This window comes from Aulonocara sp. 'chitande type north' Nkhata Bay, linkage group LG3, assembly GCF_057382095.1.
Source record: "Aulonocara sp. 'chitande type north' Nkhata Bay isolate Kocher_YH1m ecotype deep benthic linkage group LG3, A_spYH_male_GT1.1, whole genome shotgun sequence".
Taxonomy (NCBI): Eukaryota; Metazoa; Chordata; class Actinopteri; order Cichliformes; family Cichlidae; genus Aulonocara; species Aulonocara sp. 'chitande type north' Nkhata Bay.
Genome location: NC_141346.1, coordinates 73315363 through 73339438, shown reverse-complemented (window position 1 = coordinate 73339438; position 24076 = coordinate 73315363). Strand labels below are relative to the sequence as shown.

The 24076-nt window shown below is 40.3% G+C and overlaps 1 protein-coding gene across 1 annotated transcript in view; it reads left to right on the top strand.

The window, feature by feature from the left end:
• Window positions 1-24076, top strand: part of LOC147336975 (protein NLRC3-like) — a 465583-nt gene that overhangs the window by 294278 nt on the left and 147229 nt on the right. Inside the window, exon 11 of the mRNA XM_086287150.1 lies at window positions 3708-3735. Within this exon, the coding sequence (XP_086143276.1) occupies window positions 3708-3735 (28 nt within the window). The remainder of the gene's footprint in view (window positions 1-3707; window positions 3736-24076) is intronic.

The following is a 24076-nucleotide window of genomic DNA, read 5'->3' as shown; positions in this document are numbered from 1 at the left end:
CTTCCTCCTGGGTCTTTCACTGCAGACCAATCAGATTCTCCTGCGAGGTCTGCTGACACAGACAGGAAGTAGCTCAAAGACCAATCAGGAAACAGTCCAGTACATCAAGGAGAAGCTCAGTGAGAATCTGTCTGCAGAGAAAAGCATCAATCTGTTTCACTGTCTGAATGAACTGAATGATTGTTCTCTAGTGGAGGAGATCCAAGAGTACCTGAGATCAGGACGTCTCTCTAGATATAAACTGTTTCCTACTCAGTGGTCAGCTCTGGTCTTCATCTTACTGTCATCAGAAGAAGATCTGGATGTGTTTGACCTGAAGAAATACTCTGCTTCAGAGGAGGCTCTTCTGAGGCTGCTGCCAGTGGTCAAAGCCTCCAACAAAGCTCTGTAAGTATATCTACATATTTAAAATTTTTATTCTGACCTTTAACTCGTTGCTTCTAAATATAGATAAAACTGAGGTTATTGTACTTGGTTCTTAAATTCCTAGCTGGAGCCTATCCCAGCTACCAAAAGGCAGAAGACAAAAGGCAGGGTACACTCTGGACAAGTCGACAGTCTGTCACATACACACTTACATTCTCACCTTTGGGCGATTTAGAAATATTAATGAACCTATTCCCACTAACTGCATATCTTTGGACTCTGGAAGGAAGCCGAAGTACTGGGAGAGAACCCATGCAAACACGGGGAGAACATGGAAACCAACCAGGGTCTTTGCACTCAGGGATTCCACCATTTCTGAGGTGGTGGTGGAAATGAACTAAGGACTTTGTTGTTGTGAAGCAACAGTGTTAATCACAGCACCACCATGCTGCTAAAATGTGCTGCTGAAAGGTGCACACAAAGGTGCTGTTTTATTGTTTAAAGACTTTAAGTCTTTTAAAGACTTTAAGTCTTTAAACATTAAAACAGCATATTTGTAAAAATGATCAATAGATGGTCTTTTAAACATATGAAACAAATTGTTTCATAAGTTTAAAACAGCAAAAGGAATTTCAAAATATTTTAACCATTATAATTTTACATTTTTACATGGATTTCAACTTTGATATTTTACCACCTTTTAATAAAAGACAGTTTAAACCTGGTTGCAAGAAGATAAACTGATTAACTAAAATATATAAACCAGTTAAAGAAAAACAGGAAAATGTAAAAGTAACCAAAAAAAATTGCACCTAACCCTAATTAAATCAATGACTCAGTGATTCTCACCATCCACACATCCTGGACAGAGAGAAACGCTGGTTTGAGCGCGGAGTCAGGGAGGCAATTTACATGAAAAGGGAAAGACCATCTCTGTATCGAGGAACGGGCCTATCTGTCACCATCCTACAATGCTGTGATTGCAGCCATTCTCTAACTCTCTGTGAATGGTACTCATGGCCATTGATCAATGGTCATAATCAGTGATCAGTGGTCTTTGATCAGTGGTTGTTGATCAATGGTTATGACAAATTGCATATTAAGGATCAAGGAACAGACCTCACAAACCCATTGTTCATTAATGGTGCTAATTTCAGTCATTATGCAAATGTACTGTTTATAAGAGTGGGGGAAACCTGCTGTCAGCTGAGACTGAAGAAGTCACTTGGATGAGTGATTAAACGTTTCTCCCACTGCCAATGCTACATCCACATGAACAGAATCAATGCTTGGGGATTTACTTACCTGGATAACTGAACGTGCATCAAGACATTTTTGCTATAATAATATCCCTTTCCCACTAGTATCTACAACGTTTGACTTGAAGCAATTTGACTCAACACATTTTTGGTTGTTTTCCATTTCAATTGAATACCACCTAATGAGTGTAGGGTATTTATAGCAATGTGGCTCAAGGTCCCATGGCGGTGTTTGTATATGATACATTTGCCACAACAAAGAACATCTAGTCAGTGGTATATCTGCTGCTCAGTATATGAATTTGTGTCGAACAGAGGCAAGTTAGCAAACTATTAGAGTTGCAGAAAGGTGCAACTAATAAGGTGTCTAAGAAGTACAGCAAGCTGTTCATACCTGAGGCCTTGGGGAACTGCCAGAGGAACATTCACAGCCTGTACCACTTGAAGAAGTATGCAAGAGAGGCCATACAAGAACCATCCAAGGTGCACTCTCAGTGGCAGGGGAACAATATGAGAACAGCCGCACCATGGCCAGAGACAGAGCAGTATTGAAAGATTATAGGGGAGAAAGCTGCAATCTATAACAGCCATGGTCAAAGGAGCTTTCAAAGAAAAGTGTTTTCTTTGCAGGCTCCTTTGACTACGATGACCTGGATAACTGAGAACCTTCACAGACATATAACAGCCATGCTCAGTGCTAATGGATCTAAGAAGAGACCACAAAATGTTCCTCTCACTGAAAACCTTACGCCTACACGAACAGAATCAGATTCTTTAGATCATAGCAAAAATTAATTTCACTAAATACATGCTTTTATGTCATTAGTTTTTGAGAGATATATGTTCAAACATTGCCTCAGATAAAGTATATTTGACCAAATCTCTCAGCCCCAAACTGGTTTCCATTTAAATATATAAAATGCAATTGAGGTTTTATTGAACAAATACCAAATGCGCTAAAGTTGTCATCTGGGGAAGCAAATATACAAGATTTGATTTGATTATTGTGTTAACTATGAATTCTATTGCGTACATAAATATGTATTTCTCTTGTATATGTTCAGTGCATAAAGGTATAAAGAGATTTCATTTCATTACAAACTGCATTTGTTGTTTCAGGCTTAGTGTTCCTAACCTCTCAGAGACAGGATGTGAAGGCGTGTCCTCAGTTCTGAGATCCCAGTACTCCAGTCTGAGAGAGCTGGACCTGAGTATTAACAGCCTGGAGGATTCAGGATTTAAGATTTTTTCTGCTGCATTGGAGAGTCCACATTGTAGACTGGAAACGCTCAGGTCAGATCTTGTCTTAATTTCTTTTCATTCATTTAGAAAATCAACTAATTAAAGAATTTGGCTAATAAAGTTCATTTGTATCTAATTGTTGTTGTTTCTTAAATGCATGTCCATAATAAAGTAAACAGCCTTTTTTTTCTAACATTAACACACAATAATAATGATTCTTAAAAAGAAACATAAAAAATAGATCAAAATTGAATATTGCTATTAGTAGTAGATCTTCACTATAACTTGATTATAGTTTGACACCAATATTTGTTTTGATGTTTGTGTTTTGTTTTGTTTTTTCAGATTGAATATTTGCAACCTCTCAGAGAGAAGCTATGACACTCTGTCTTCAATTCTCAGCTCCCAGTCTTCTAGTTTAAAAGAATTGGACCTGGGTAACAATAAACTGCATGATTCAGGAGTGAAGATTTTGTCTATTGGACTGAAGAGTCTCAACTGTAAACTGAATACTCTGAGGTCAGATAAAGTAATATTTTGCTTTGCAGTAAATTGTCTGTTGTGTTCACATCTTACTAGGAAATTTCCAAAGAAAAAAAAATCAGGACTGACTGAATGTTACTGAATTTTGTAACTCCTCACCGCACCTTAACAAAAGTTGAGTTAGTTTAATTGTTTACCTTTTATTTTTCAGACTGGACCACTGTAACTCCTTAGAGAGAAGTTGTGAAGCTCTATTCTCAGTCCTCAACTCCCAATACTCTAATTTGAGACGGCTGGACCTAAGTAACAATGATCTCCATGATTCAAAAGTGAATCTTCTCTCAGTTTCAGTGAAAGGTCCACACTGTAAACTGGAAACTCTAAGGTCAGGATTCAGACTTTTCTGTGATCACCTGTATAGATTTAGTCAAATAACCTTTTATTTAATTTTGGGTGGAATTGGGTGGAAATATAAACAAAAGATTTTTAATATTCACATTTTTGTGTATTTGTTAAAAGAATTATTTCATGTTGTGGTCAGTTTAGAGATCTAGGACTTTTTTTTAAAATTTATATTGCATGTTTAAGAAGAAAATTATAACTTTTATAGCAGCTTTATTCATAAAAGAAATGGCCAGCTATTCATGTCTGGGGAAAAAAACAGAGTCAGGGCTTTGCTGAGCTTCCTGGAGCCTATTTTCATTGGCAGTATTTTTCTGTAAGATTAATTTCTTTCTTCCCACCATCACCAAAACCTGCTCACATGGGATTGTCTGATTGTGGGTTAGTCTCTAACATTTTAAGGTGTGTTAAGGTTCAAAAATATTGGGGATGGAGACAAGAGAAAAACCACAATAACAACACTGGTCCGGTCGGGTTGAGTCAAACGATGATTTTAATGATCACACACGTGGGAGATGGACACTGATGCAGACAGTCTCTGATCTCAAAATGGTGGAGCATTGCTCAAACTTTTATAGCCTCTGGTGCCTCCACCTTATCATACAAAGCATAAACATTCACATGCTTTCTCTCACACAGCGCCTAAGCTACGACCTTGGCTCCCCGTTTATCTGCTCCTGCTGAGATGGGGCAGAAAACTCCAGTATGTTCTGTTCTCTTCTAATCAGACAAATAAGGCGATGACTTTCTGCGAACAGTATTTCTTATAACTCAGCAGTATAATGCATCATAAAACAATATCATTCATTCACAATAAATCAACAGTTTAATATAATGCACATCAGTTTAACTAATGCAACCATTATCAGCTTCTTCTAATTCAGGAGAATAATGCAAACTAAAACTACATAATAATTCACAATCTTTAATTAGGGGTATAACATGGCATAAAATAATATTATAATCTAACAATTCCCCCTGATGAGGTCATTAGAATAATGACCTCACCAACACCCTTCAATCCAGTGTGGCCGGGTTCATCTCTTCTCACTCCTGAGGTCCTTTGTCCCCCTGAGGGGCGAACCATATGTGGGATGACCTCTGTGTTTGCGCAGTTCAGATGTAAGAAAAACGATTATTCCAACAATAGCGGGTACAGATGACACTTCCCAGGTCTCCCACAGCTTTTAGCCTTTATTTTATTGCTGCAGCTACCAGTGTCGTCCAGTTGGGTGATCCTCTGCTCTCCTTTCTTCAACCTCAGGGGTTAGACAACCCTTCAGTTGTGGCACAGATCAGGGGATTATTCTGCCCCGATTTCAAACAACGATCTGTGTATCCTCCAGAAAAAGGAACAGGAAGGTGTCCCCTTTTTTCCCAAAAGCCTCTCGAACTTCGTTGGTCTGGTGTTCCCGGATTTCCGCCAACCCCTTCATGGTTATTGCTGTGTTTATGGGATCCATCCTTTTGTGGTGACTAGCTAGAGCCCAAACGCCATGACCCTTGGACCCAGTTGATGTCTCGGCAGTCACCGTGTCTATCTCTGCTGCGAAGGATCCTCGCATCTCTGTAACCTCGTCTGGTGTCTGTTCCTTTCCCTGTAAGAGACAGAAAACCAAAACACCTCTCTTCCTAACCCTAATAATCTAATGTTGTTATCTACTGACCTTCTAGTGACTCAGAATTGGTTTTAAAACATTCAGAATGTCCCAGGGACTTATTCTAATCATATGTGTGTGTAAGCGTGTTTGCATTTAGCCCTCTGCACTCAAAGTCAATACCTGCAATATATCAGTCCGAACCATCACGCCGAACGAAGCTTATGACCTTCAAAAGACCAAGTGCCAACTCATTATAAGCACATTGTCAAAGTGTGTCTGAAAATTATTGAAACCCCTCTTTTTAACAAAAGACCAAGAAATCAACAAATCTTCTAAACGCTACTCAGTTCATTTCAATGAGTAATGATTAAACATGAAAGTGATGGTTTATGCTTTTTCACTGATTCTCTAAAAGGTCCGTCTTCTCGGACCGCTATTAGCTTAAGCTTTACCATTCCTAAGGTATTAAAGACACAAATGAAGTTATAAAATGTTCAAATAATCCTTGTTTGATGTTAAAGCTCAACCTTCCCCCCCTTTTTTGACACATTCCAATGTGTCAAATCAACGGAGCTAGAACATTCAAAAAAAAAAAGTTAGGCAGCTACAAAGTTTCCCAGACTCTTAAGGTGATCCGCGTGTAATGTTCTGACTCAGGTATTTAATATTTTAATAAAGGTCGTTTAATTAACTGCCACTACTTAAACTAAACTTAAAGACATAATTGAAGAAAAGATCACAAAGAATAACATGATATCAGTGTTTTGTAAGCGCGTGCGGCCCTCCATGCTCGAAGCCTTTTCCCTCAATAGATCAGTCAGACATTCGCGCTGACCGTAGCTTTTAACCCTTATTAACTTGAGCACAACTCTACAATGAGCAACAAGTTGCAATATGTATACAAATGATCATGGTTACACCTGCAATGAAAAATTATATCATTATCCTAACACCTGTAAATAGAAGATTCATCAGAGGTTATAACAATCACAGGAACACAGATGTTAGTACAAGGTCAAAAGCTTCAATAAATGATCATCGATGCAATGCTTGTTGCATGAGTCTCATACAATAATAATGCTGACATTGAAATAACAGTAAAACACCCCCTTTATCCCGTTTCACTTGACACCTAAACGTTTATAAATGCCTCTTTTAAATTTTATTTCCCCCTGTTCTCCCCTTACTAACCACAGCAGGGGGATCTTAGTTTTGAATCAGCCATGAATCCAGCTCACCTGATTCATCAGTGAGCTCCACCATCACTGGCGTCTGACAGGGTGGCGCTGCATACTCTTCCTTTAATGTCACTATTTTCAACCTGTTAATTTATTGTGTTTAAACCTGAAGTCGACTACGTCCACAACAAGTCAATACAGCTGTAAATGTGGCCAATTATCAATCTATTACCAATCAATAAAAACAGATAACTTCTATTTTATGCATGCTTTTAATCAACCACTCACCCAGAGGATCTCCAATCCCTGGAAATTCCTTCTCCTCCTTTAATGAGTCTGTCCTCCTTCCATGCCCTGGTAACTGGTCCATCCAGAGCCACATGATCTCAAATATACATACAACAAGCCAAACCACACCTTGGTCACACCAACCCTCTCCTGCCCCGAAGATGTCCAATGCCATCCTAGTATGGACTGTCAAAAGTGGCTTTAACGCTGACTGTCCTGACAATCCATTTTATAACGTTCCTGGTCAGATTTGCCAATCTCTGCACCAGGGTTTTAAACGTTTCGCCATTTTCATTAGTTGTTATTTTTTATTTAGTTTCAACTCCAGATTTTCAATTTCTACCAGTTGTAATTAGTTTTTACCAATTCTTTGCTAGTTTAGTCTAGTTTTTATTTTCTAAAAATCCTTAGTTTCAGTTTAGTTTTATTTGTGTTTTACAAAAATTAAGTGTAACAAAATCTCAGTTCCATCATATCAATCATGCTCTTCTGGTTATCCTTGGGTGTTGGGACTAATCACTATTAACTCTTGCCGCACCAAGTGTTCCTAATTTTGGTTGAAGTGAATTGATAACTGTTAAGGTTCAAAATATTGGGGATGGAGACAAGAGAAAAACCACAATAACAACACTGGTCCGGTCGGGTTGAGTCAAACGATGATTTAATGATCACACACGTGGGAGATGGACACTGATGCAGACAGCCTCAAATCTCAAAGTGGTGGAGCATTGCTCAAACTCTTATAGCCTCTGGTTCTCCCATCTTATCATAAAAGCCTAAACATTCACATTCTTTCTCTCACACGGCGCCTAAGCTACGACCTTGGCTCCCTGTTTATCTGCTCGTGCTGAGATGGGGCAGAAAACTCCAGCATGTTCTATTCTCTTCTAATCAGACAAATAAGGCGATGACTTTCTGCGAACAGTATTCCTTATAACTCAACAGTATAATGCATCATAAACAATATCATTCATTCACAATAAATCAGCAGTCTAATGCAATGCAAATCAGTTTAAATACTGCAATAATTATCACCTTCTTCTAATTCAGGAGAATAATGCCAACTTAAACTACATAATAATTCACAATCTTTATTTCGGGGTCTAACATGGCATAAAATAATATCATAATTTTACAATTCCCCCTGATGAGCTCATTATTCTAATGAGCTCACAAACACCCTGTAGCCCAGTGTGGCCGGGTTCATCTCTTCTCACTCCTGAGGTCCTTTGTCCCCCTGACGGGCAAACCATATGTAAGATGACCTCTGTGTTTGCGCAAGTCAGGTGCAAGACAAACTATTACTACAAGGATAGCAGGTCCAGATGACACTCCCCTGTTCTCCCACAGCTTTATTTGGTGTTCCCTTATACCATTCAGACGTAGACTAGAACCTCTGTCCGAAGAGCTCTTAACCTTTATTTTATTGCTGCAGCTACCAGTGTCGTCCAGTTGCGTGATCCTCTGTTCTTCTTACTTCAACCTCAGGGGTTAGACAACCCTTCAGTCGTGACACAGATCAGGGGATTATTCTGCCCCTATTTCAAACAACGATCTGTGTATCCTCGGGTCCTGTGTCTCCCGTGTATCCTCCAGAAAAGAACAGGAAGGCGTCCCCCTTTTGCCCAAGAGCCTCTCGAACCTCGTTGGTCTGGTGTTTCCGGATTTCCGTCAACCCCTTCATGGTTATTGCTGTATTTATGGGATTCATCCTTTTGAAGTGACTAGCTGGAGCCCAAACGCCATGACCCTTGGACCCAGTTGGTGTCTCGGCAGTCACTGTATCTGTCTCTGCTGCGAAGGACCCTCGTATCTCTGTGGCCTCGTCTGGTGTCTGTTCCTTTCTCTGTAAGAGACAGAAAACCAAAACACCCCCTTCCTAGCCCTAATAATCTAATGTTATTATCTACTGACCTTCTAGTGGATGGAAATAATGATAAATAAATAATGATTTATGCTTCTCACTGATTCTCTACAAAAGACCGTAAACTTCTCGGGCCACCATTAGCTTAAGCTTTACCATTCCTAAGTTATTAAAGACACAAATCAAGTTATAAAAATGTTCAAATAATCCTTGTTTGATGTTAAAGCTCAACTTTCCCCCCCTTTTTTTGACACATTCCAATGTGTCAAATCAACAGAACTAGAACATTAAAAGAAAAGGTGAGGCAGGCACCACGTTACCCAGAATATTAAGTTGATCTGCGTGCAATGTTCTGACTCAAGTATTTTTAATATTTTAATGAATATCGTCTAATTAACTGCCACTACTTATACCTAGCAAAAGACATAATTGAATAAAAATCACAAAGAATAACATGATCTTAGTGTTATGTAAGCGCGTGCAGCCCTCCATGCTCGAAGTCACTCCACACCATAGATCAGTCAGACCTCGCGCTGACTGTAGCTTTTGACCCTTATTAACTTGAGCGCAACTCTATAATGAGCAACAAACTGCCATATGTATATAAATTATCATGATTACCCCTGCAAAGAAAAATTAAATCAATATCCTAACACCTGTAAATAAAAGACTAATCAGAGGTTATAACAATCACAGGGACACAAATGTTAGAATACGGTCAAAAGCTTCTATAAATGCTCGTTGCATAAGTCTCATACAACAATAAAATGCTGATATTAAAACAACAGTAAAACACCCCCTTTTGTCCCATTCAACCTGACACATAAACGTTTATAGATGGCTCTCTTAAATTTGACATTCTCCTGATTTTTCTTCACTGACCACAGCAGGGGAAACTCTGCCATGATACAGCCATAAATGCAGCTCACCTGATTCATCACTGAGCTCCATCGTCACTGGGGTCTGACAGGGTGGCGCTGCATACTCTTCTCATCTAATGTGTCTATTTTCAACCTGTTTAGTCAGAGTGCTCAAACATGAGGCAGACTACGTCCACAACAAGTCAACACAGCCGTAAATGTGGCCAATTATCAATCTATTACCAATCAATAACAACAGATAGCTTTTATTTTATGAATGTTTTCAATCAACCACTCACCCAGAGGATCTTCAATCCCAGGAACTTCCTTCTTCTCATTTAATGAGTCTGTCCTCTTTCCAAGACCTGGTAACTGGTCCATCCAGAGCCACCTGATCTCAAAATATACTTACAACAAGCCAAACCACCCGTTGGTCACACCAACCCTTTTCCGCCCTAAAGATGTTCAACGGCTAAAGATGTTCAATGCCATCGTAGACTGGAGTGCCGAAAGAGACTTTAACGCCAACTGTTCCAACAATCCATTTTATATTGCTTCCTGGTCAGAGTTGCAAAACTCCACACCAGGGTTCAAATCGTTTTACTATTTTCATTAGTTCTTATTTTTTATTTTAGTTTCGACTCCAGATTTATAATAGTCATCAGTCCTGATGTTTGTACCAGGTGTAATCAATGTTTACCAAGTCTTTGCTAGTTTAGTCTAATTTATATTGTCCGAAAATCCTCAGTTTCAGGTTAATGTTGATTAGTGCCAGTTATAATTTTAGTTGTATTTTGCCAAAACTAAGTGTCACAAAATTCCAGTTTCAACACATCAGCCATGCTCCCCTGCTTATCCCTGGGTATTAAGACTATTAACTCCTGCTGCACTGCGTGTTCATAATTTTGGTCAATCGACAAACCTTTTGAAGGTGCTCGCACAATTATTTAGATGTTCCAATCCTGTTGTCTCGGGCTGCACCACGCTGCCTTATCTGGTGTTAGCTGTTTTCCGGTGATGTGGGTTGAATGGGGGAGCTCTTCAAGGTCAGCTAAGCTAACCTTCGTGTGTGAGCTTTTCAAGTGCATTTCAAGATTTGTGGGATTTTTGCTTTATAAATGTCCCTCATAACCCCCTGACGGCCCTCTAATTTATTTTAACACACCATAGTGTACATTTAGTGTTCACATGTAGCTCTCATACTCTACTTACCACTCTTCTAAGTCCTGATGTTTCTTAAAGAGGACAACCGTACCTTTAAATAATATCACATGTGTGGGGTGGTGGTCTTACCAATTGTTTTTTCCCACCCTTTTTACATTTTATGAAAGCCAGAGAGATAGACCTGATATTTTCATTTGAAACATTTTGTTAAACTCAGAGTTTTATTTTATTATTTTTATTTATTTATTTTAAGCTTATTTAATTTCACGGAGAACATGCCTAACCTATTAATTTATACTGTAGTGCACGTCGGGACTTTATACTTATATTCATTTCACTTTTTCCTAGTAGACAACTCTTTAACAAGGGCATAGAGAATTCTTGACCGAATAGCGAGATTCAAACATAATTTTTCAAAAGGTAAGAGTCATGTGAGCCAGATAGGGGAGAGTGACACCCCAGGAGGAACAACACAAAGATTATCGAGATGCAGTGGCAGGTGTAATGGAGGAAAACACAGGGCCACAATCTGTCGTCCTATCGGGTTCAAAACTGATATGCAGGAGAATGTGGAATTTTGATTTTTGTTAAAAACAAATATGGATAAAATGCAAAAATATTTTCCAATAAAGTAAAACTGAGAGTCGCACTTATAACTGACTCCATGTCACCTGATTGTTTCTACAAGATCACATTTTTGCTAAGAGTTATTAGTGATCTCAATGTGCGAAAAGACTTCACCATATTTGGAGTTCAAACTCCTCTTGACTGAGAGACCTGGAACAAACATGTGAACAAAACCTGACTAGTACTAGTAATGAAGAGCTCTCTCCAAACGTCAAGAATAAAAGCCCCAATCAGATGGGATTATAACAGAATATGGTTCGCTCCGTTTGCCTGAAATAATTAGGAGTCACAGGCATTTCAGTTGTGGAATGGTTGGGTGCAACAGTAAACATATGTGAGATGTGGGAAGTGCCAAATGTTCCTTTGTGTCTCCAAATTAAATCACAATACTTCCTCAGATATCATAAATGAGTTGACTTTTGTGTAATAGAAAGCCCAGTGCAATCACTTATTCCTAAACCAATGGTTTACAGCTAGTCAAGTGTCAGTGACTTCTAAGTTGGTCCCTGATCTACATTTTTGATATTGTTATATAAATAAGTTTTAATATCCTGCTTATAAAAATTTCAGTGGAACCTGTAAGTTTCTTACATAGCTCCTAAATCTTATTAGTTTCACAGTAGTGATCAATGAACTCCCCTATGCACTATGTAAAGTTTAAATGACTTGACTATCGTAGGGCATACACACAACAATGGTGCTACACACATTTTGCTATAAATCCAATTGATTTTAATTAGTTTTGTAAACACTCATTACAATTTTAGTCAATTTTCCTTTTTTCTTATTTTGATTTTATTTCCGTTAGCACAAATGTTTTTCCACTTCTAGTTTTTGCTATTTCATTTGTATTCTTTAGTAATAATAATCCTGCTCTGCTCACTAGAATAAACATAATCAACGTGATCGACAGCTTACTGCGTATCGATTCACCATCTTATCAATTCATTTGCTTCATCCTTTTGTGGTTTATAACCTTATATTTTATTTCAACCTACTTTGTCTCTAAATATTTGAAGAATTTTTCAAGTTCGGGGTCAAATTTTAAGAATTTGACCATAAGTGAAAGTTATGGTGTTATCACCCCCTTTGGGGCTTACCTTTCCCAGTTTTGGTGATTTTCCTCCCCATTCTCTATTCTCTACAAGTACTCCTTTTCGGTGGCGAAAAACTGTTGGTGTGGTCAAGCGGGTGCTGTAAAAACAAAAGCTCAGGACAGAACAGAACAGTCACCAGTCATGTACTTCACTCAAAATTAGCATATATCAAACTTCATATTGATCCTCTGAGTGTAATGGTACATTTTAATTTAAACTTCTCAAAGCTAAACACAATATTTTACTTTATCTTACTCTCGTTCTTGTGCAGCACCACCCCTGTCGGTTCTATCTTACTTTTAAATTGCTGACTATTTCAAGATGTCACCCAAAAGGCGGGGACCAGTATTTATCATTACATTATCTCTATTTTGCGTGTGGCAAGTCTATCATTCCCTGTTATTTATAGGCCTCGGTAGAGGGTTTTTTCTTTTTTTTTCTTTCTTTCCTCTATAAAAGTTACTTGACTCTTTACAGTGACCCACTATGATTAATACTAATAACATGTTCAGTCATAAGTGAATTCAAACCTTTTCTTCATTTTAGCATTTAACATTCCCAACCATTTTATAATGGTACCCTAATCGAAACACAGCTACTAAAACACAATTTTTTATGTAAGCATCAGTAACTCCAACTTGGCAACCCAAGGGTTAAATCCGCAGTTCACACTCCTGTGAAGCTACAGCCTCCCCCCTCAGTCTCTGTCAACCTTCTGCTCTTGCAAAAACAAAACAAAGCAAGACAAAACATCCACCCTTCTTTTACAGGCTGGGTGAACTGTCTGTGGACATTTACTAATCCTAAAGTCGGTACCGTCTTTGTCTCAGTACCAAGTCAGTTAAAGCTTTTAGTCGTCAGTCCATAACAGTCCAGTCACATGCATACATTCACACACATTCATACCAGATATTGCTGATAATGGAGTCTCACGCGCAACCTATTCGAGGCTCCTTCACCAGCAAGATGACGTCATCATTTTAAAGGAAACAGTTCCTTATTTATTGCTTTTTCTTGGACTGGATTGACTCGCTGCAATCCTTTTAGGATCAGGACTTTTCATTCGACCAGTGTCCCATACAAGTGAATTTCTCCTCAGCCCATTATAATCATGGAGAAAAATACTTCGCGACTGTTTTCAGTAAGAATATTTTATAGCGCTTTAAAGTTCAACCTCTCAGGTCTGGATTAAGGAGCCGATTTGTTAAATCAGGAGCTCACAAAATACCAAAATATCACCACCGGTGGATCACACCTCTCAGATGTTCTTATCTCAGTGCACTGTAACGAAAGCAAACACAGACGTAACCAATTAAACACTCATAATAACAGATACTGGGGCCCATTACAAACATGCCCAAGCATAAAACCATCCTTTTCTCTCTCAGAGAAAGAAAACAATCCAAACCTCACTGATAGAATCAACCTAGTATCAAACAAAACCCAAAGATCAACCAAAACTCCTTTTTGCACCAACAAAACATGTTGGGTTTACTTGACTCAATAGTGGACACTAGTTACACACCAACTCTTTACTTTGGCAAAAACGTAAACAACTAAGTTGAATCAACACAACCTTTTCATATTCTCTTCGAAATAAAACTCACACCATTCATTCATCATTTTCGCTCTGTACCACTGCTCCTTGTTAGACTGTGTGAAGCACAGTAAACAATTCAGTGGAGGCTTTGAGCCATAAACAGACATCACGCACAGACATTGTTTTCATTATCAAAGTGCTTCAGACCATGTCCTCTAAATCTACACAAATGCCCTCTGCGTGGCATGAAATACATTTAAGCAATAAATAATCAATCAGTTCTTGCTGTTGTAACGAACTCCGTATTTGGATGTTTGTGTGCAGCATTTGTTAGTAAAGCATTCTTCATTGCATCAGCGTGTGTGTGTGTGGATCACTTCTCAGTTCATTGAATCAACATTTTAATTTGTGTGTGTGTGTGTGTGTCATTTCTCCCTCAATCAACGAGTGCATATGTTCATATGTATGTTTCTTTTCACTCTGAGTCGGTGCATGTAGATGTGTGTGTTTGTGTGTGTGTTTGTGTTCATCACTTTCCTGTTCCGGCTCAGGTCGTAGTCGTGGTCCCATTCCAGGGGAATGGAGTCCATGGTTGTTTGGGTGTCTCGGCCCGAGCGTTCAGTCCGGAGCTGGGCAGCCCAGGACGCTGAGCGATCGGAGGACGGCAGAGGCGACAGGAAGCCATCCCCCTAACGTTTGCTCCATAGCAGACCGGACAAATCACACTGCTCATCTAGCTCCAGGATGCTCCGGCCTGATTTCAAGTCCGGTGTCTTGGACTCCAAGCCTGATGGGTTCGATTTTCAGCTAGCTCCTCCTGGGCCATGCTCAGTTTCTGCTCTGATGCCTCGAGGTCTTATTGAGGGCAGAAACCTCAGAGTCTTTTCCGTAGAAATCAGATTAAAGTCCATTGATGTTTCCCTTGGACCTTCTGTGGTTCTGCTGTTCGGCTCTTCCCAGAGGTCAGCTCCTGTCTGAGCCCCGACCCCTGTGCCTTCAGCTTATTTTCTCCTGGTGTTTTTCTCCATTCTGAGGTGCCTCCTGTCCTCAGTTTTCCTTTGTCTGTGGCACGCCCTGTTTTGCTGCCCGATCATCAGTGTTGGTCCGTCACTGTCCTGCACAGTTTTAATGCAGAGTTGTTAAGGTGAGCATTGTTTTGCTCGGCCTCACTTTTCCTCCGGGCTTAATGGGCGTGTCGTCACAGCTCTGTCCGCTGAAGCTGTCTTTTTCCATATGGCAAGAATGTGAAGAGTGTGTGAGAGGGGTGTGTCCGATCAGGCACTGCCTGCTGTGGATTGAGTGCAGGTCAAGGTGTTCGGAGCGGATGGTGCGCTCAGCTGCTCGCATAACCCTCTGTAGAGCTCGTCTGTCCGGCATGTTGCTGTTCCCGAACCAGACAGTGATACAGCTGCTCAGTATGCTCTCGATAGTTCCTCTATAGCAGGTGGTCAAAGTCATTGGTGGGAGCCGGACCTTTCTCAATCTTCTCATTTAAGAAGAGAGACTGACGGAAATCTCCCCGTGTAGTGAAACGGGCCTTGGATTTAACACTCTCCATCTCCGCAGCCTGATATCGTTTTCCTGCAGCACTGTTGACATTTTCAAGCTGTTGTTATAGGTCCAGCTGCTGTAGCATTTGGTCAGGGTCACTTCAAAGATGGTGGAGGAGTGAGCAACGATGGTGGAGGGGAGAGCAGGTGTCCAGGTCAGCCTCGGCTTCCCTACCTGTAATCAAACATAAAGAGAAAAAAAACAAAAAAAACAAAACAAAACTAATGATGTTGTATTGGCTATATCAGTCAGAGAGGGGAGAAACACCGGGGCCAGGCCCTGTGTCAGCCTTCACTCCCCCTTTTTTTTTTTTTTTCTCTCCATATAATCCTCTCATAACCCACCAAGCTGACAGGACGACACAGGTACATTTTAAAATTCTTAAGATTGTATTTAAAGTTCAAAATGGAATTTTCTTTCATTCAGTAATCACCTATATTTGTCAATCGGCAGAAAACTTGTCACAATTTGACTTTTCTAACCACTAAATTTGTCATATCTTCACTGGTTTGTCAGACCAGTGTTTTTTTTTTTTTTTTTTTTGAAGTTAAGATGTTGTCCTGCAACCCAGAGAGTTTATTTGTTAGTAGTGGATAAACTTTATTGTGTAACGGCGGGTGTATGTTAAGCTTCACTGCTTTAAACTTGCTGGAAAATCTTCACATGTTCATGGGTGTAAGCTGTTTCTTCATTGCGTGTATGTGTGTTTGTAGGTGGGTTAACTTAACTTTTTGTTTGCTCATGGGGCCGGGTGGTCCAGGCCCGTAGCCACCTGTATCAACACACTAAGAGATTTATTTAATATCATTTTCATCACAATCACACTCTGCCGACTGAAGTGCCGGTCTTACTCAAACACAATTTATCTCTTCTATATTAAAATCCAGCTGAACATCAAACATTCAGAGTAGTCATTCAAATCCTTATTTATAATATTATAATCAACAAAATCAGCGTTTTTATTACAAGCAAACAGGAAGCAAAAGTCCTCTGTGTAGTTCACAGCTCATTTGCATGTTCACACACAGTCTAAAAATAGCCCTCAGCGCCGCAGCTGCACGTCACACACAGTCTCACACCAAGCTCAGGCAAAACTCTATTATTTTATATTACAAAAGACATCTTGTATTTACAATCACTGACAGGCCTAACAGATTGAGCACCTAAGAAATTTCGACAAATTTAAAATAACGAGTAATCAATTAACCAGTATCTGTTTCCTCCAGAACAGCCTATGGCCTGATTTCTAAAGAACCTAAACAATTTCGACAAATTTAACCATAACGGGTCCAACCGAAGAAAGTTAACTTTTTTGTAATCAATTAAACAGTATCTGTTACTTCTGGGAACAGTTTCTGACCTAATTTCTAAAATCCCTAACTCAATTGAACAGTATCCAAAAAAGCACATAACACCGTATCTGACGGTGAAGTGGTGAAACCACTTAGTTGTTCTGGAGTGCCCCAGGCTCCACAGTGACCAACTGACTATCCCTCAAAGAGGACGGGCATTGAGCGTCCCCAACCCCGGCAAGCGTTACCTCTGAGCAATGCGCTTCTTAGCGGACTCTAACCGCCGTTCTATAATAATTTTCGCCTACACAATTTCGACAAATTTAACCATAACGGGTCCAACCGAAGAAAGGTCACTTTTTTATAATCAATCAACCAGTATCAGACTCTAACTGTATCTGGCCTAATTTCTAAAATATACCTAGCCAATTCCCTACCAAACTACTTGAGCCTTTATCTCAGTTCCTTGGGACTCGAACCCAGCATTTCTTTCATACTTTTTCAACTTCATTAAAGACTCTTAGCCGACTTTAACTGCATAACACACGCGGATCCTCATCACAATCAAAACAGACCCTCTACCAGTAATTTCAGTGAGTAGACTTTAATTTAGTCATATCCAATTTGGCACACTTTGGAAATAATTCAACAGGTAGTGCCTTACCTTTAGATAAGCCAGCTTATGCCCACTCACGTCAGACCACTGGCTCGTGCCTGTCCGTTCGACACCCTCGGACCGTCCAAACTTTTAAATTCCACCCCAACACCACAGGACGAGCCCCCAAAATGTTAAGGTTCAAAAATATTGGGGATGGAGACAAGAGAAAAACCACAATAACAACACTGGTCCGGTCGGGTTGAGTCAAACGATGATTTTAATGATCACACACGTGGGAGATGGACACTGATGCAGACAGCCTCTGATCTCAAAATGGTGGAGCATTGCTCAAACTTTTATAGCCTCTGGTGCCTCCACCTTATCATACAAAGCATAAACATTCACATGCTTTCTCTCACATAGTGCCTAAGCTACGACCTTGGCTCCCTGTTTATCTGCTCCTGCTGAGATGGGGCAGAAAACTCCAGCATGTTCTCTTCTAATCAGACAAATAAGGCGATGACTTTCTGCAAACAGTATTTCTTATAACTCAGCAGTATAATGCATCATAAAACAATATCATTCATTCACAATAAATCAACAGTTTAATATAATGCACATCAGTTTAACTAATGCAATAGTTATCAGCTTCTTCTAATTCAGGAGAATAATGCAAACTAAAACTACATAATAATTCACAATCTTTAATTAGGGGTATAACATGGCATAAAATAATATTAGAATCTAACAGGTGTTACCTATGAATAAAGTTAAATGATTTTGATTGGACTGAAGTAGTTAACTGTTGTTATATCTGACAAACAGAAAATGATTGTTGACAGATGGATGGTTGTTTTGTGTGTCTGCAGTCTGTCAGGCTGTATGATCACAGGGGAAGGGTGTACCTATCTGACTTCAGCTCTGAGCTCCAACCCCTCTCATCTGAGAGAGCTGGACCTGAGCTACAATCATCCAGGTGACACAGGAATGAAGCTGCTGTCGGCTGGACTGAAGGATCCAGGCTGGAGACTGGACACTCTCAGGTATGGAGAGAATGTCTGATAGAGGAGGAAGAGCTAGAAACATTTCCTGTGTCCTTCACTCACATCCTTAGTCTTTCATGCAAATGTAACAATAGCAAAAAAGTTTTACTGAGCCATGTTAAAATACATGTTTAGTTATTATTCTCTTGTTTGATATCAATAAGAGAGAAAATATGTACGAGACATAATTTATTGTGGATTTGGCATTAAATGTAGATTTTGTCAGACTATGGGTCGTGGTGTGTGGAAGTAGCGGACTCGAACGCAGATCTCCTTTTGCAATGAGACAGTGAATTTATTTACAGTGGGAAATAATAACAGTCCAGTGTGAAATCCATCGGCCATGGCTCCCCGTGGTCAGTTCACCCAGACAAAAAGAGTGAGAAGTAGTGATCGGCAGATGAGACCTCGTGAAGCGTTTCGGCACATTCCCCAAACTGTATCGATACTTTGTCGAAACAGTGTTGCTGTTTTGCTCCATACTGACACCTGCTGGACCTTAAATATCATTGCAGGCAACTTACTTGAGACTCACAACAGACACTGATTCAATGACCTAGTTATATTATACTTTTATACTTGTATACACTGTAAGGTATTGTACTTTCCATGGAATCATTTTATATGTTTTACATTGCAAGTATTGTAGAAATCTTTAAAACATACTGTGAATTACATTAAGTGAAAATTAAATGAAAGTATTTTGAATATAATATTACCCATTTAAATGTAATTGACTCAGAGTTTATTATAAATTTCTATTCAGAAAAATAAGTTTATCCAATGTTTTTGCATTCAGTCTATTGCGTTTTTTTTTTTGTTGTTTTTTTTAAACCATTTCCCCAGCTTTGGAAAACTCACAGGCACAGATGAAGCTGGGGAACACAAAAACTGTAAAGCCAGGTGAAAAAGATTCTGATAAGATGTCTCCCTATTCCCCCAGTACGTTAAAGGATCCTCTGATCTTGGAATGTTCCTCTCCGACACTCTCCACAATACTAAGGGGTTGACAGTCCTTTATAATAAAATTCAGGACTGCCTGGTCCAAAAAATGATGATAAAGCTGTTCAGTGTCAATATAGGCCTACTTGTGTTCGTTCTTGGTGTGTTTGTCGCCTCATTTTTACGTTTGGCTCTGTAATGCCTAAACACTGAGGAGGCGCTTTTGTTTGTGTAAGAAATGCAGAACAGTTGCGACATTTAACCTGCATAAAGTGAAATAAATAATTTACACTGCAAGTCCGATTTTCCTATTCTGATAGATTACACAGAAACAAAGACAGACAAACTATTTACAGTTAAAAGATCAAAATGATCACACACAGCAGAAACATTTCTTTTTCTTTCGAGCTCCATTTTGTTATGGAGAGATGTGTATTTTTATTTATCTTTGCGAGAGTAATTTTGTGGTTTTTTTGGTAGCGACACATTCTGTTGACAGATGCGGATGCTGTACCTTTTAAACACAGTTTGGCGTTTTGGCACTGAGCGACACAGTAGCTGTATCGATCACGTGACTTTTTGTTAAAGTGACACACGCACCGACACAGGCTTCACTCTGTGAGCTTGATACAAGCGCCGGTGCGTCAGTGTTGCTGGACCCATCACTAGTGAGAAGCAATCCGAAAGAGAGTATGAAAGAGCACGCGATCAAAACACTACTAACAAGCTTAGTCTAATGATCCAGCGCTGGCTGACGCCTGGTCACAGCGTTAAATACATCGGGGTCTGATGGCGGATAATTCATGGCAACTGGTGAGTATTAATTAAACGGCAGTGTGCAGAAACTCAGAACGGAGCTACTTCTGTGTTGGTGGACGTGCCTCTGGGGAAGCGCGGCTCCATCAAAATAAACACAAACATAAACGATCAGGTTGCCCAGCAGGGCTGGTCAGACCATGACACTATGTCATGGTTACCAAAATTTAGACAGAAGCAAAGCGGCTTTCCTAGCATTTACTACTCACTCAGCTAAAAAAGGAAGAGAATCAGCATTAAGTGTTGCTGAACTGTACCAGGTTTGTTAGACACTTTAATGTGTGGTATGCATGTCATGACATTAGGAAACAAATATTAAAGGTCATGAATGAGAACGAACACAAGAAAACCTCATTTCCAGCTAAACAGGAGAGGAAGATAAAGATAATTAAGGTCACAGTTTAAATTGGTCCTATTTAATTCAATACAGTGGCGTACTGGCAGATCCAGGACCAGTCCAAATCATCAGCAGTTTCACCGTTTTCAAATCCACGTATGGACTGAATTGTATTTGGGAAACTGTTGGACTGTTCCTTTATCAGTGTCTAGCAGTCTGTGTATGAGAGCCATGTAATGTCAATGTGTCGATGCTGAAAGTGACTGTGCTACTCTGACACCCCCCCCCCCCCCCACCTCTTTTCAGGGTGGAGCCTGCTGGAGTCCGATGGTTGAGACCAGGTCTGAGGAAGTGTAAGTGTGTTTTTAATGGGATTCATGAAAACAAAGCAGCACACATTCAACCATCTTCATCATGTCAGGAGTCATCATCAAAGTGTCAATCAATGAACAGATGATGGATCAATAACTGCAGCTGGATTGTGTTTGTTCTCTCCATCAGATTCCTGTCAACTCACAATCGACACAAACACAGTGAACACAAAGCTCCAACTGTCTGACAACAACAGGAAGGTGACACGTGTGGAGGAGGTTCAGTCATATCCTGATCATCCAGACAGATTTGATGTTTATCAGCTGCTGTGTAGAAATGGTCTGACTGGTCGCTGTTACTGGGAGGTCGAGTGGAGAGGATACGTTTATATATCAGTGAGTTACAGACGAATCGGAAGGAAAGGAGACAATGCTGAATGTATGTTTGGACACAATGATCAGTCCTGGAGTCTGTACTGCACTGATAATGGCCCTCATTCTGTCTGGCAGAATAACAGAGAAACATCCTCCTCCTCCTCCTCCTCTGTCTCTAACAGAGCAGCAGTGTATGTGGACTGTCCTGCTGGCACTCTGTCCTTCTACAGAGTCTCCTCTGACACTCTGATCCACCTCCACACATTCAACACCAGATTTTCTGAAACTCTTTATCCTGGATTTTATTTCTCTAATGGTGCCTCAGTGTCCCTGTGCTGAGTTGAATGTAAAGAGTGTCCTTGTTACGCCGCAGTCTAGCGGTACAGGAACGCAACATAAGTTTGAAGATTGCCCCGCCCTGGTCCCCAAAACCATACACAGAGGTAAAACCAATTTCTTAGTGAACGATGGTTTATTTTTCTACACTGCAAAATGAAGCTCCGGGGTGAACAAAGGCCAAAATAACAAACAAAACAAGCTAAGTCAGGAGGAGGTGCTATCTGAAACCCTATGTGAAATCAAAAATCAAACAAAAGACAAGCGCTACACCTAACTCCCTAACTGAGATAAACAGGAGAAAACAGTGCAAGGGAAAACAATAAGGCAGCTCACCCCTTCTGTTCCAGTGCTATTTACAAGGTGCTATTTACAATGAAAACTAATGTACACACTATATACAGAACTCAGAAAGTCGCACAAGTGACAGGCACAAATGTTACAGGTTTTGGAGGTCAGGGTCAGGTCTGCTGCTGCTGTCAGTGGCTGCCCCGGGACAACTGCTGGTGAGGGATTTTGAATGAGACCACATGACCAGGGGACCAATCAGCAGCCATCAGCTCATCCACTCAGGGACTGCAAAGACTTAAAGACACAGACAAAGAAACAGCCACCAAAACAGATTATGGCCAGGGCCATAACACCCCCCTTCCCAAGACCAAACATCTCCCCTATAGATGTTTGGCACTTAGGAGTTCAGAAAACCACGCGACAGCGCATCTACCGTTACATTCTCGGTCCCTTTTTTGTGATGGATCTCCAGATTGAAATCCTGCACTAACAGGGACCATCTCATGAGCCTTTGGTTAGAGTTTTGCATCCTAGTCAAAAACACGAGGGGGTTGTGATTGGTGTAAACAATGACAGGTGATGAACTAGAACTGACATAGACCTCGAAATGCTGTATAGCAAGCAACAGAGAAAGAGCTTCTTTTTCAATGGTACTGTATTTCTGTTGGTGGGAGTTGAATTTTTTTGAAAAGTAACCAATTGGGTCATCAACTCCTATCCTACACCTACGCCTATCCTCCTGCATCAGCACCACACCTGCACCGTCGGCGCTGGCATCCACCTCGAGTTTAAACAGATGTGTGAAAACAGGAGCGGCAAGTACTGGTGTGCTGCAGAGGAGAGCTTTGGCAGACTCAAAAGCATTCTGGCATGTGGGCGACCATACGAATGGTTTTGACACACTTGTGAGACTGGTGAGCGGTGCAACTACACTCAACAAAAATATAAACGCAACACCTTTGTTACTGCTCCCATTCCCCATGGGATGGACGTAGAGACCTAAAATTCAGTCCAGATACACAATATAACCATCCCTCCCAAACAGTGGTCACAAATCAGTCCAAATGTGTGGTAGTGGGCACATCTGCTATATTGAGATAATCCATCCCACCTCACAGGTGTGCCACATCAGGATGCTGATCTGACATCATGAGTAGTGCACAGGTGTACCTCAGACTGCCCACAACAAAAGGCCACCCTGGAATTATTTTAGTTTTCATGTGACGTATGACCCTGAAGGTAAGCGCGTCATGGACTAAAGTAAAACAGTATGTTGGATGTGCCATGCAATGCTCAATTACATGGGTAGGAACTAGTGTGTTAGCGCAGTTAGCTCGTTAACGTGTTGGCCGTCCAGCCCCATGCACGGGGCGATCGGCGGTAGCTCGTTAACGGAGATTTGCCGTGTTGTGGCGTTAAGGTTATTTCAACGAGATTAACCTGAAAGCACTAGTGGGAACACAACGAATATGACTGCACATTTACACCGACATCATCCTAGTGCAAAGACAAGTGGAAGCAGACAAAAACAACAAGCACGCATGCTACAAACTTTAGCCGAGTCATTTAGACAGCCGTTAGCACAGGATTCTCCTTATGGAGACCTGATATGTTTAATATGCTGCTGAGAATATAGCCCAGAAGAAGCGGATAGTATAGCTTTTATTTTGGAAAGAGACATTTCTCTGTAATAAACTCTCTTTTCCAAAGATGAGTGATTCCTCAATCAGATACAGGGCTCGCAATATCGCTAGCCCGACATCCCGGGGCTATCTCTGCCCTGCCCGTCGGGCTATTGTAGGAAGGAAAAATATATGTCAATGCTTTTGCATTCTTTCAGAAATGTAGCTGGGTAATTATGTCATTGGCATCGGTGAGCCACTGTCAATATGTGATATATTGAAATCGCGTTTGAATTTGCGCTTGTTTTTTTGCTTTCACTTTGCAATCGCGCGAACTGTGTATAGAGAGCGACAGCACTGATCTGTGAGTGATGATAATTTGTGCACCAATTCCTCTGACATCGTCTTATTAATTGTTAGCTTACTATGCAAACATGACAAGTGAAATCTCCCGCAGCTTAAACATGTGAGAGGTTGATCGCGCAGAGAATCGCTGAGCTTATGTGAGTGCGTGTGTAAAAGCAGCAGGATATATATTTCACTACGATGACCTGGATGACTGAGAACCTTCACAGACAGATATATATTTTA